The sequence below is a fragment of the Vanacampus margaritifer genome, chromosome 11 (genome assembly GCF_051991255.1).
Source record: "Vanacampus margaritifer isolate UIUO_Vmar chromosome 11, RoL_Vmar_1.0, whole genome shotgun sequence".
Taxonomy (NCBI): Eukaryota; Metazoa; Chordata; class Actinopteri; order Syngnathiformes; family Syngnathidae; genus Vanacampus; species Vanacampus margaritifer.
This window is the reverse complement of record NC_135442.1, coordinates 13246120-13259706: the sequence shown is the minus strand read 5'-3', so window position 1 is coordinate 13259706 and position 13587 is coordinate 13246120. Positions and strand designations below refer to the sequence as shown.

General features: G+C 38.1%; 1 protein-coding gene across 4 annotated transcripts in view; it reads right to left on the bottom strand.

The window, feature by feature from the left end:
- Window positions 1-13587, bottom strand: part of myo16 (myosin XVI) — a 119248-nt gene that overhangs the window by 38950 nt on the left and 66711 nt on the right. For all 4 annotated transcript variants that reach the window (XM_077580306.1, XM_077580305.1, XM_077580304.1 and 1 more), the window contains 6 exons: window positions 12891-13008; window positions 10293-10364; window positions 10055-10196; window positions 7623-7695; window positions 1543-1695; window positions 839-1039 (listed from right to left, as the gene is read on the bottom strand). In XM_077580306.1, the coding sequence (XP_077436432.1) occupies window positions 839-1039; window positions 1543-1695; window positions 7623-7695; window positions 10055-10196; window positions 10293-10364; window positions 12891-13008 (759 nt within the window). The remainder of the gene's footprint in view (window positions 1-838; window positions 1040-1542; window positions 1696-7622; window positions 7696-10054; window positions 10197-10292; window positions 10365-12890; window positions 13009-13587) is intronic.

Sequence of the window (13587 nt, the reverse complement as noted above, 5' to 3'; positions counted from 1 at the left end):
TACTCCGTAACATTGTTCATAGAGCAGACAGCAGCTAAATTTGCTACCCAGGGGCAGTTTATCATTATTTAACTGTATCATTAGGCAAATATCCATTAGATATGATCAGGTATTGAATGTCACACCCATTGTGTTGTGCTGCTTTTCCATTGCTCAACTTGCTCTGGAAAGTGTGAAAATCACACTGCATTGTTGGATGCTGTACTGTAGAACGGTGCTTCTCAATTAGTTTCTGTTACGCCACCCTTCGGAACAAGAATAAATTATCCAATTTGTCTTAGTCGTTTTAAGTGCATACTATTGCATCGTCTTAAAGAAAATAAAAGAAAGAAATATGGATCAATGTACAAAAAAAAAGAAGAACTGATCGTTTTTTAGTCTGTTTTAGTCTTTAACAGAAAAGATTAGCATCAATTTGCCTTAATTAAAAAAAATACGCAAATGAGAGCGCCACTGCCATCTAATGTAATGGATGTGCAATTACACATCATTCTATTAAGGAAAAAAAAGGTTATAATCAAGTTGTTTGGAAAAAAAAATGAGACCACCACTGCCATCTACTGTGGTGATGTGCAATTACACTTAATTCTAGTACGGCAAAAAAAAAGAAAGAAAAAGATTTGCATCAACTGGCCTAAAAAAATATAAATGAGATTGCCACTGTCATCTAGTGTAGTGGATGTGCAATTACACTTTACTCTAGTATGACAAAAAAATACTTTCATCAATTTTAGGCAACAAGGATGTAACTTTTCAACATAATTAAATTATATCTGCTCTAGCTAAATTAAATGTGATTCGAGAACACATCATTAAAAGAAAACGGATATTTTCTCACCTGTCCGGTATAGTGGCGGACAGTAAAGGTGGGGCCTTGATCTTTGGGTGGGGGGTTTCCGTTGCCATCCTTGGTGGTGAAGGAGAGGCCGTGCGTCAGGTTGGACTCGACCTGGGCCGACAGCCTCTTGTAGAGGTTCTGCTCCGTCGGCCAAAGACTCTGACTCTCGTCATCCAACACACTGAGCAGTCCTTGAGGCTTCTGGTTTGCAAAGAGATGCCGCCATTGTTACGCTATGAACCACTAGCATACATCCACTATTTAAAGATGCCGCCATTGTATCTAAAACTTCCGTCTTGAAAATTTGGGAAAAAGTCAAATCAATTAGAACATATGGCAAACAAAATACACATTGCCATGGGCTTGCAGCTATGCAGAAATAAGAGACATACTATAAAATCCTAATCAACATAAAGACCGTAAAATCTTGTGAACAACACACACCAGGGTATAATCACCGTTAAAATGTTTTTTTCTCTGTACTTGGGTATAAAAAAATAGAAGTAATAAAAGTTAATTACTAGTAGTTATTTATTTTTATACTCCTGATACATATTGTCCCTGTGTGCCTTTGTGACTTTGCTTACAGTTTTTGTAAAAAAAAACTAGCCAGAGTCGTCATCACGTTAACTACATGATATGTACATTGATTTAACTCACGTTTCCGTACGTGAGCAAGTGTGCATTGCCCTAACTGGCAGTACCTGCAGAAAGAAGTCCAGAGCAGATGAATGGTTGCTGGGGGATGGCGGGGTCTCCATGGCGATGCCCTCCTGCAGACACTCAGCCTGCTCCTGCTGGAATAGAACCTCCGAGACGTAGCGCCTCATTCGCTCGTTGGTCATGTTGACACACAGCTGGAATGTACACAACACACACTTAACAAATCGTCATTGACATGGAGAGGCTCTTTTGGATTGACACCTATACACAAACATAAATGGGATGTAATTGACAAAATTGAATAGAAGTGGAAGAGGGCCTCCTGGAATACTGCGAGCACCAGAGGGTCTTTCTCGTGTATAGACATTGTGCTTTTGACGTCACACACACAGGAAGTGAACCAGGAGTTAAACTATAGTCATAGTGGAACAAAAGCTTTCGCTGTGTTGAGATCTCATGGGGAAGTCACAAGTTTTAAAGAATATATACAAGTCATATGCTTAAACGCTAGGAAAACACTTGATCATGAATGATGGGTATCTTAGCGATTAGCATCCTCTCTGTATCATATGATTAGCTACTCCTTGTCCGCCTTTCATGATAACAATATTTGTCAGACATGTAGCTTGTTCGCCACCATGCAGGCGAGGATTTGTAACTCAGACAAGACAGTTATGCACCATAAAAGGACACAGTTTAGCTGCGCTAGCTAGCTACATAGCCAAAAACAGCTTGTAGCTGCTGTGGAATTGGGGCAAGCAAGCATAGCATTACTTGCCAGCAGGGAGGATGTGTGACTGCTTAAAGACATACTTGACTCATTGAGCCATTTTTTAGTAGTAAAAAGTTAATATTTTGTCCAAAATTATTTTAATAACTTAATTATTGTCCATGTACAATTAATAGGTTGTTTCTCACCCTAATAGCCATTCAAGACAACACATACGTGACACCAATTGCTGAATCCCTTTGTGCGATACGGCTCCCTGTTTATAATTTGAGCAATTCATATCTGACCTACGTGTTCAGTGACGGCCGCTTAAAGTAAACAACACGCTCGCCGACTGTACATCCTGTCCACAACGATGACGGTAAATCACGTGACTCAATGGAGCAGAAACGGATGTAAACAACAAACACAGACAGGACAGGCCTGAAGATAACGACCGTACGTTTACGACAAGAGTGCACTTCGGGACACAGGTGAGTGCACGCACTCCTGTTTTCCTCTGATCTGTGTTTGTCTGCTCTATTCGGGGCTGCATCGCAGCAGGTGCTTGATTGAGTTAGCTCATTAGCAAAGTGCTGAGCAGGTACAACACACACACACAAATCTTTAATTAACAAGCACTAATGACCCTGATCATGCTGCGCGTGTGGAGTGTGACCGAGTGTATGTGTATACAAACACGTTAACAGTGTGAGGATTTGTTTGTCACGGACGTGCGCGTCTACGAGGAGGGATTACAGTTTTGCTTAGCCTATTTAGAGGCATGAGAAGGACAATATATTAATTAACCATCCATACATTCTTCCATTTCCTATATCAGCCCAAACTGTAAATGTCACAGAAGATATAATTAGCCTACCGGAATAATTTTTTGGTGAAACCAACCCATTTCCTAGTGCTTTGTTCTAAAAAAGCTGGTAGCTAACGTATCTTTCTGGTGAAAGAAAAGATACTCCTTATTTCGGTAGCTTTGGTGCTTATATAGTCACAGAACACTTTCGACTGAAATATCATTTTAAAATTCAAAAAAAAAAAAAAAAGAGCTGGCAATAAGTGGAACTGCTTTGATTGAAATACTACTGGCAAGAAATTAGCTGATAGGCTATTTTCCAACTCAAGGAGGGTAACATGAGCACCATTTATATACTGAGCGGACGACACTAGAGCTGTCAAAAACAATTGATTAATCGAAAAGAAGTCGATTATCAAATTAATCAACAACTATTTGAATAATCAAGGAGGCGTTTGGAGACATTTTTTTTTATTTAAAATTGTCCAAATCCTCTGATTTCAGCATATCAACAGTCATTGTTTACTGATTCTGTAGTCCTGAATGAAAAACGACTGATTAGCTTCTGTGTTTAATCAACATAGAACATTTGCAAACATCTGTTTTTTCTTTGGGAAACAATGACCGAACCAGTATCGTAGTACACCATCAATCCTTTTTTTTTTCAATCACTGTACGAATACGAAATACGAAATACACACTGGTTAATAAAGAGTAATAGGGGGGGAAATGCTTTTGTAATACACTTTAAAATGAATCCAATTAGTCGATAATCGATTGAATAATTGATAGATTAATCGATTCTAAAAATATTTGATAGTGACAGCACTAGATGGGACAGATCCATTGAGATGGCAAAAGAGAATAGATTGTAGTCTAACAAAAGTATAAACAAATCAATTTAAAAAAACACACTTTTTGTCTTTATTTTAATTTTTTTTTTTAGCAAGGAGGCTACTTACTGCATGGGGTACAAACCACTGATCTGTATATACTACTGGATAGCCGATAGCCCATACACGCCCGCGCAACCTGTTGAAGCGACAGGGCGGCCATCTTCCTCCTCCCACCTCGCGAGCAGACTACAGTGTAAACTATACATATACGTACAGATTAGACATATACAGTTTGTAGGCTCTTAGTTTAGGGCCGGGGGCGGGAGTGGGCACTATTTTTTAACGAGTAAAAAAGAAAATGAACAAGTGGACAGTATGTGCCGGTTTGAAGACCCCATCGTTAAGCATATCATTTATACATGTATTAAGGGCAAGTTGTAAAATGTCTGTAGTCATCTTGTTTATGTTTAACACATTGAAAACATCATAAATCATGCTGCTTCTAAATGTCCAATTTCGATACTGTAAATGTATAGGATCGTATGCCGAGAAACGTTTCTTGGGAGGACTAATATGGCGGCCTCGAGGCTTCAAAAGTCTTGGCCTATCGGCTATCCAGTAATATATTCAGGTCAGTGGGTATGATGTAATAAATTGGGGAGAGATAGAAGGACTCTACCGTTTGGATTCTGGGTCAGGAGTATCTGTTCCATGCACCAACATGTAATGGGATTCTTCCCGGAAAACTTGCTAACCTTTAAGAAAGTTTTGTGGAAACAAGCCAACAGCAAACAAAATTGTAGTGCTTGATTTAGGAAATTGCTCTTGGGTACCATTAATGTTGCGAAGAGTCAATTCTTATACAGCTCTTGTGTGGGATTATTAGGTCAGACATTAGCACACCAGTAAATGATTTTAAAAGTAATGCTGACACACAGTGGAAAGTACTGAATGGGTCGTCTGACGCTTATTCCTTCCAACCCGCTCTTACTCTCGTCATGACCTTCTTTTTACTTGGATTAGACAACATGCAGAGAACACATAAGGCCACACGCGCGCACACACACACACACACACACAGTTTTATATTAGATCCATACCGTTCTTAGAATGCCACAGTCTACGTATTGGCAATTCATGCCAAAATGAGCACATGGTATGTTAACATCGCAGACAATAGAGATGAGCACACTGTACTTACATCACTAATTTCACACACGATTGGAAGACACAATGAGCGCAAATATGCAAACATTAGCGCTTCAAAAAGCAAAACAAGTTTTGTGAAACGCCTAAAGTCATCACTCCTGGAGGGTCCAAAAAATATTTTGCAATAAGACATTTGACTTCTAAGAACTTATGAGGTTACTTGGTGAACACACTTTTATTAACTCATTCACTGCCATTGACGCCTATAAACGTCAAAAATTCATTTGAACCATTTCTATTAGTTTAAAAAAAAAATCCACTTTTGTGACATTTTTTTAAATAATCTTTTTTTTTTGGGGGGGGGGGAAGATTGTTAAAAATTAGGGGCGTTAGGTGATTAAATTTTTTAATTGTAATTAATTGCATGACTTCAATAGTTAACTCACGATTAATCACAAATTAAATGTACAATAATTTTTTTTCTGGGTTTTCATACTCTTGTTAACAAAAGTGAAAAAAAAAAAGTTAAACTAATAGAAAGAGTTTCAATGAATTTTTGACGTCTATAGCCGTCAATGGCAATGAATGATTGAAGTGCAATATTTGCTTAATCACCTTTAAACAGGTGTACACATCAACTGAAAACATTTCAGTGGTAATATAAAATAGCCTGAATTAGTCATGGTAGGTTAGTTGTTCTATCCACAGAGGGGACACATATTTGTAAACAATAGGTTTCGACTCAGACCCTCTTTGTCCTAGCACTATAACATAATCATTTACACATGGATGTGGGTGTGTTGTTACCATTGTGATCCTGAGCACACACACATAAGCACATGAGCACATGCATACACACACACGCAAAGTAACCGAGGCAACTGAGGTTGTCGGGTCATGTGAGGACGAGTGAAAGTTAAGCCAAGTCAACCGCAGGCTTCACATGATTCGTTACAATTAGAGACTAAAAATGTTCCGTAAGCAGATGACGACTGTCACACTTCTTTGGAAATGATTAAGCTACATTCCACAGATGCTAGCCAATCATGTCAGCGAGTTAATATTCTGCACGTCACAAGCTTGAATTAGCCAAATAGTTTTGTTGCATTCAAAATGATATGCAACATAGACAGCTTAAGTCGTAAAATATTAAACCATGTTCACAGGAAGGATATCATAATTCATGTCAAGTGAAAATGAAGGTTTAAAAAAAAAAGTAACAATAAAGTGGATGGCCACAAAACACTGTGGAGTGATCACGTCGACTGACTGTAACACTCATTAAAGACTTCTCCGAAAAGATGCAAGTTCAGCTTTCATCTGAGAGACAGTTATAATGACTCAATTGGTGCTGATGTTGTGGTTAGCAATGCTTTGCTATATGTGTGTGAACCTTTTCATTTTCAAAACAGAGGCAATTATTTCTATTTTTCTCCTTTTTATGTTTTTTTTAGGGGAGGCATTAGTTTGACATCATTTGTTAATGTGCAAGTAAGTGTGGCAGATTAGAGCACTATTAGAGAAAGTACAATAATAGTTTTTTCCAAGAAAAGCAAACAACAATTTTTGTGATTTATTTTCAATGACGCACGTAACCTAGTGAGGATAAGTGGTTATCCAGTGGATGGATGGAAATTTTCTATGACGTCCTTTTCTATACTTGCGCACAACAAACTAACAAACTATACACTGTCTATAATTCGTCCTCTTCACCGTTTTGAGGTTCCGGGTTTGAATCTTTGACTCGACTCGTGCTTGTGTGCGCTTTTTTAAAACGCGTGCCATTCCTCCCACTTATCAAACATGCACATTCATTGAAGACCCAAAATTGTCCATAGTGCGAATGTGAGTGAAAATGGTTGTTTGTCTATGTGTGCCTCTTCCCCCAAAGTCAGTTAGGGCCAGCTCCAGATCACCTGTGACCCCAATGTGGACATGACTTGAAGGAAATGGATGGATAGAAGGTTTTTGCTGCTGCTTTGCTTAAAAGGTTAATTCTGTGTATAAACAACAGCAGCTATAAACTGATTTTACTTAAAGCGACAGTGTGTAGAATTTAGTGCCATCTAGTGGTGAACTAATAGAATGCAACGACCTAAACTTGAAGACACATGCACTACGGTGTCTCAGAGAGACCATACTTCACAAGCCTACCACCAATTACTATGTTTGGAAGTTCTTCTCCTTCGGGTATCTGCAGCAGAAGGATGGCGGCGAAACATGTCAGCCTCCTGTAAGGTGCAGTGCGACCTATATTTAGTGATTACTAGACCTTCAATAAATCTTTTTTTTTTTTTAATCGTACGTTGATGTGATTTTGCATATCATTTCAATTATTAGTGTTTTTTTTTTGTTCACTATTAGATGGCACTAAATCCGACACACTGTGCTTTTTTTTTTTAATTTGTATTTTTATTTTTATACCCATAATAGGGGTGGATACTATTTGAAGAAACCCTGTACAAAAAAAAATAAAAAATTAAAATTAAATACCAATATAATAATGATATGCGTATAATAAAATATATATATTTTAAAAACTATTCAAATAAATGTTCCAAGGTATAACATCCTCAAATGTACTGTAATCAAAAACGAGAGGAGTGTTTTTCTGACCTGTTCATATCCATTCCTTTGAAATTCTTCAAAACCAAAGACGTCCAGGATTGCAATTTCTAAGGCAGGGTCACTGGAAGATTTTCAAATACAGAAAAGCATATCAAACATACTTTCATAAATACATACATCAACACTGATTTGATAAAAAAATAAATTGCATTTGGTGTGTGCCATGGACAAGTTCTACATTTTCTGTCTGTTTGTATACAAGACAAAAACATTCCACAAGATGAACTTGAGTTATCGGACTGTGTAAGATAAGACGACACAACAACAGCAACCCTAAAATCTCTCAAGGACACACACCTTCGTGGTATGTTTGTGTGCGTGTGTGTAAGGTATGACAAACATTCCCTCAAACCTTGCAAGCGTCCCCTAGCATGTTGTTCTGCATTTTCCATTTCACTCTTGAGTGTACATACCATTCCCTGCATGTCATGCAATTCAAAGTATTTGACGCCGCGCTACCAGTTTACTCGCAATGTCAACACGGGCCTCCGGGCGCTTTCCACCGCAGCGAGTTTGCGGGAGGTTTTGGGGGAGGCCCCTTGACCTTGATGTGCCGACGGGAAATGACCCCCTCTTTGAGACTGCTTTTCGGGGAAACTTAAGCGCCGATCCAGTTAGCACTAATGACAGGCGGTTGAAAAGTGCTAGGCGGGGCCTTGATTGATTTGGTCCACATTGTGACATAACCATTTTGCAACAGCTTTGAACTCAGCGTTAATTCCACACGTTACCGCAGTTAAACAACGATAGGAAATGGATAGATAATACGCGCCAGCTAATTTTCACGTTCCGCTTGAGTACATTTTACAAGCCGACTTTATGACAACAACTTGTGAGCATGCACCACAGTGATGCTGAAAGGGATGATTAGGAGGCCCGAACCCATGACCACAAAGTCCGTTTTTCATTACAGACGCAGAATAGGCACACCATTTTGCACCTCCTCTAACAAACCATTATGCTAGCATACCAGATATTTTTAAAACCTCTCAAAAACAAAATTTGCTGGCTCCTAAGATCTAGCGACCTTATCACAAGCCTGAAGATGGTATACAATATATACAGATACACTTCAATAAATTCGAACATGTATTGTGGAAAACTTTATTTATTTCTGCGGTTCAATCTAAAAAGAGATATGTTATATAGATTTCCTTCACACAGTGTAAAATTTTAATAATATTTGCAATGCTCCACACAATCTTTTCCACTGGTAGCACTAGTGCTACATGCTAATGAATAGTTGTCTTTATTGGCGTATCGTATTTTCGTGAGAAATCCAAACTGACAGTGACTTGGGTTATTATATTTTAGTCTGACTAGGGCGTTTGTTTTCAACAAGCAATGGCTGACAAAACTTAACATTTCTTTTATATGACTGTAAAAGAAGACACGACAGAAATGTCTTGTGTTTAGCACTTTGTATTATGTATACGAGAAGAGTGATGAGTAGCTGTTTTTTTTTTTTTTGTATGTACTACACCGGTATATATAGATGGATTTAAGGGTGTGAAATAAATAAAAGCTTTAAAACTGGCCCTTGCTCATGTTGATTTTATTGTCTGTGGCTCTTTGGAAGAAAAGGCTTGGACACCACTGGTTTAAATGAAGGAGTTAGCCAGTTATTTTTTAATCAAATCATCTGAATTTCTCTATACTGTACATTTTAATTCCATAAACATTTAAACTTTTTTTTTAATCTACTTTGCTATTAATTTCTCACTGGGCTACTTTTATTTAGTATTAACATAAAACCTTTGAATTTCATTTTAAACATTACACTTTCACAAAAGAGCTCCCCCACCCCGTGTCTGTTACATTTTTGATCATTTACACATATGAGTGTGTGATCCTGCAAGTATTTAAAATGTTACTGAGTGCCCGCCAACCCAGTCCAGATTAGCATCAGGTATTTACAAACACTATAAAAGTTATTGTTGAGGAAAATGGTCAGATATGTCTTTTCAGACAAAGTCTTGGACAGGGAGTGGCTCTTGTAAATACTCGCTTGGTATGAAATACACTATTCATGCATTTCTGTTGACCATTTTAGTTCATTTTAGTTATTTTAATTTTTTTTGGTCATTTATTTTTCTAAAGTTATGCCTCAATTTCAATCGCCATACAACAGCGTTCACAACGTTCTTCTTCGTTGGTGGTTAGATCAGGAATTGAAATGACTACACATTAAATGACGTTGCACTTCCTTGTCAATTTCAATTTTAATCACAAGGTACACATTTGAATTGTTTTACACATCCTAATTAGAATTCACGCAAGACTTATCCCAAATTGTATACAAAACGTTATTATTCTCAATAACTTTTCAAGGAACTGGAAAATACATTTGCAATTGCCATAACTGTTATTTCATGACCGCAGCACATAATGTAACCAAACATTGTGACAAGCCCCCTTACCTGACACTGTCATCTTGTCCTTGCAGGTAGTCATTGATGCAGTTGACCAGGTAGCTGAAGAGTCGTCCGTAGATGGCCTTGGCCAGTTGGTCCGTGTACTGCCGGGCCATCTCCACCGTGTGGCGTCGAGTGATCACGTCACCTGACACGAAACGGATCGCCTCTTTAGAATGTGATTAATGACCCTACTGTATGCGCCTTACATTATAAGAGGCCTTTAAATTGTACGTGACGGTACCTTTGAAGTACTGAACATCTGAGGTGAGGGCGCTGCTTAAGTCACTACAACACACCTGAAGCATTCGAGCCACTGTGGATGCAAAACATATAAAAGAAAAATATATATTAGCACAGAAAAAAACTTTTGTTCTGAGACTCGGTTAGAAATATTCACAAACAGATGAAAAAGTTTCTATTCAAATGGATGGAAATAGAATTATCTGTTGCAGCATTACCTTGATTTTTGTTTTGTTTAAAATATGTGAAGAGGGCATAGGGACCAAGCCTTGCCGCAAATAGCAAAATATCTGAAAAAAAAAGTGATGCTCTCTCAAAAAGGTTTGCTATATATAGGCTACCTACATAACTTAGTCTAAATGAAGCTCCTCAGCTCACTGAAACATCATTCCTTTACTACAAGATGCCACAAGATGGCAGCAAAGTAATAACACAAACAAACAGTCATACGCAAATATGTAAATTACCAAACCGTGATTATGCGGGGGTTCACTGTAAGGAAATATTAATTGTTAATATATATATTTTTAATAACAACTCAAACTGAGCAGCGAATCAGAAACACAAACGCTTTTCACGTGTTTAGCTATTCTTTACTTTTTCAATATGAATACGTTTGGACTTCCTAATAGCACTATCACTTGCGCTTTTCACTTGGCAGCCATTCTGAGGGGATCATTTTGTGCAAAAAAAAAAACAAAACACCCAAAAGGAAATAGTACCTGTATGTGAAACACGTGATGCACAAAGCAAACTGCAAACAATTTCGTTGTGTAATAGAAATCAAGTCAAGCCAAAACTGTTAGTGAACCGAAGCAAGATTTTTTGAAAAACATGTATAAAGTAGGTAAAATAAGACCTCCCCCAAGGTACCATAGCTCTATCTGCTGGAGCCTGCTGGGTCATTGCAAAACCCCAAAGTAAGCAGACTGTAACAACAAAAAGTGAAACTAAATCCTTTGAGCTTCACACTTATTGTTTCTGCGGATCAGAAGTTTGTTGTTAAATAACGTGGTGGCATAATAAAAATCATACACCCTTTATTGTGGGTGTGTCATTTGGTCATGTGCATTCTTGGTATACTGTACTCTTGGCAAAGCACTACCAATGGCATTGGTCTCTACAGTCAAAGTGTGTTGCTTTTTATATAAACACTTACATTTTGCATGGGCAGTCGTCACATGTAGATGATAAATCAGTTACCACCACAGGCTAAATTGTAGTTTCCTGTCTAAAAATGATCCAGCATTTAAAATTATTGAACTAAAATAAGACAAAATAAGACTTTAGCAACAAGCAATTTTCCATCTATCCACTATTTTAATGCATTTGTCCTCATCAGGATCGTGGGTGATCTGGGGCCTATCTAAGCTGACTTTGGGCGAGAGCTGAGGTACACCAGCCAATCATTTCCAGCAATTTAAAACCCTTTATGCAAGTACTTTTCAGACTTTCAAAGTACAGCGCAAAAAAGAAAGCTTTTATTTTTTGATTTTTATAACCATTCCAGGGAACCATAGCAACCTTTCTGGTGTTGTAAAAAAAAAAGATGTAGGACACTTGAGAAATTAGGAAGGCTACACAAGAAAAAAAATGAAGGTACGTGAATAAAAGATGTAATATTATGAGAATTAAGTCATATATTTATATTTTCTCTAGTTTAGCATGCGTAAATTTTTGTTGTTGCAATATTTATTTGTTTGCCTAAATCATCTCCTCATGATGCAAAGGGTTAATTTTTTTGTGTTTCCTGAAAAATCTGGAAAAATGACAGGCGGTTATTGATATATAACTATATAACTATTATATGATATAAATAGATCACGTTATTCTACTAATATCAAACATTTCCAACTTTGTTTTTGTAATTTGTCACTTTCATCTCAAAACCAGTCTTATCTTGAAAATAGACATCATTTTGTCTCGAAAACATACAATTTTTCTCCATAATAACTAATTACATTTTCTAGTCTCGAAGATAACATCTTTTTTTCAGTGTTGCCCCAATACTCCTTTTGTAAGAAACAAACAAACAAATCAGCTAATTGAAAATTGAATGGCCAATACATTCTGAGAACATGACAAACCGTAAAGATGAGCGTGACTGGAGATAGTGCTGATTGTGTGTGACATCATGGTGACATCATATAAGCCTGGCTCTTGCTAAATTGATCAGTGACAGGAAGAATCATGAGGGGATTTCTCAGCAGAGCTCAAAATAAAGAAAACGGTCAAAGCGAGCCAGAATTCCTCTGCTGGCCTCACGTGACCCTGACATCAGCCCGCTTACCCGCTTAGGCCATGATGTCATTTATTTACCGCTGCACAGGGGGTAGGGGCTTCAGAGGTGCACATTAGGATCTACTGGATGAATAAGAATCATTGAAGAGTAGAAAAGCGGTCAATCAAGCGTGAGTGTGTTTACATGCCGTCACCATGGTTACCACGCTACAGTCTGGAACCTGGTGCGTGCCGGCGGGCGGCCTGGCGCAACTTTGGATGACGAGAATGAGGAGCGTTGGAGAAACAGCGACACGGTAAACAAGTAGGGTGCGTGTGGATTTGTGGGGAGTGGGTGGGGGGGGGGGGGTGGACTGACCTCTATCAAGCTGCTGTAAGTCAGAAGGGAAGGCGCTATCGGCGTCTGTCAGCGCAGTGAAACGCAGATCCCCAATATGCAGCACAGCGGAGAGCAACATGAACACGGAATCCACTTCCTGGTTGACACAGAGACGATTTACAATGTAAATACAAAGTAGGCCACTGGTTGCCTCAAATACTCACTTCCCAAATTGAATGGTGTTTTATTGTGGTCAGTAAATGTGTTGCTTATGTTGCACTGAGCAGACAGAACCTTTCCTATGTCACACTCTTTGGTAAAAAAAAAAAAAAAAACTATTTGTGTCAGAAATTGGACCGACCTTTCTGGGTTTTTGTGTATAAAAAAAACGTTTTTTATACAAAACAACCCGACATTGGTTCAAATTGACCCAAGTTAGTGGATCGGTCGGAATTTTGATCCAGCAGTTCTAAGGGTGTCAGCACCCTTCCTGGTTCCACGTTTATGAAGCTAATCACCATTTAGCCTGACTTGATATGATTTTGATATTTTTATCATCTCAATATACCCTCGTTGCCATCAAATCCAAAATAGTTTTATTGGTGTACTCATTTTACACATGCTCAGGTGTTTAAATGTACTCAAACATTGCATGTCAAGTTAAATTGATGAATGACTACAGCCTTGAAACACAATATTTCTATTTTTGTTTTATATTCAGCCAATTGTATCATGA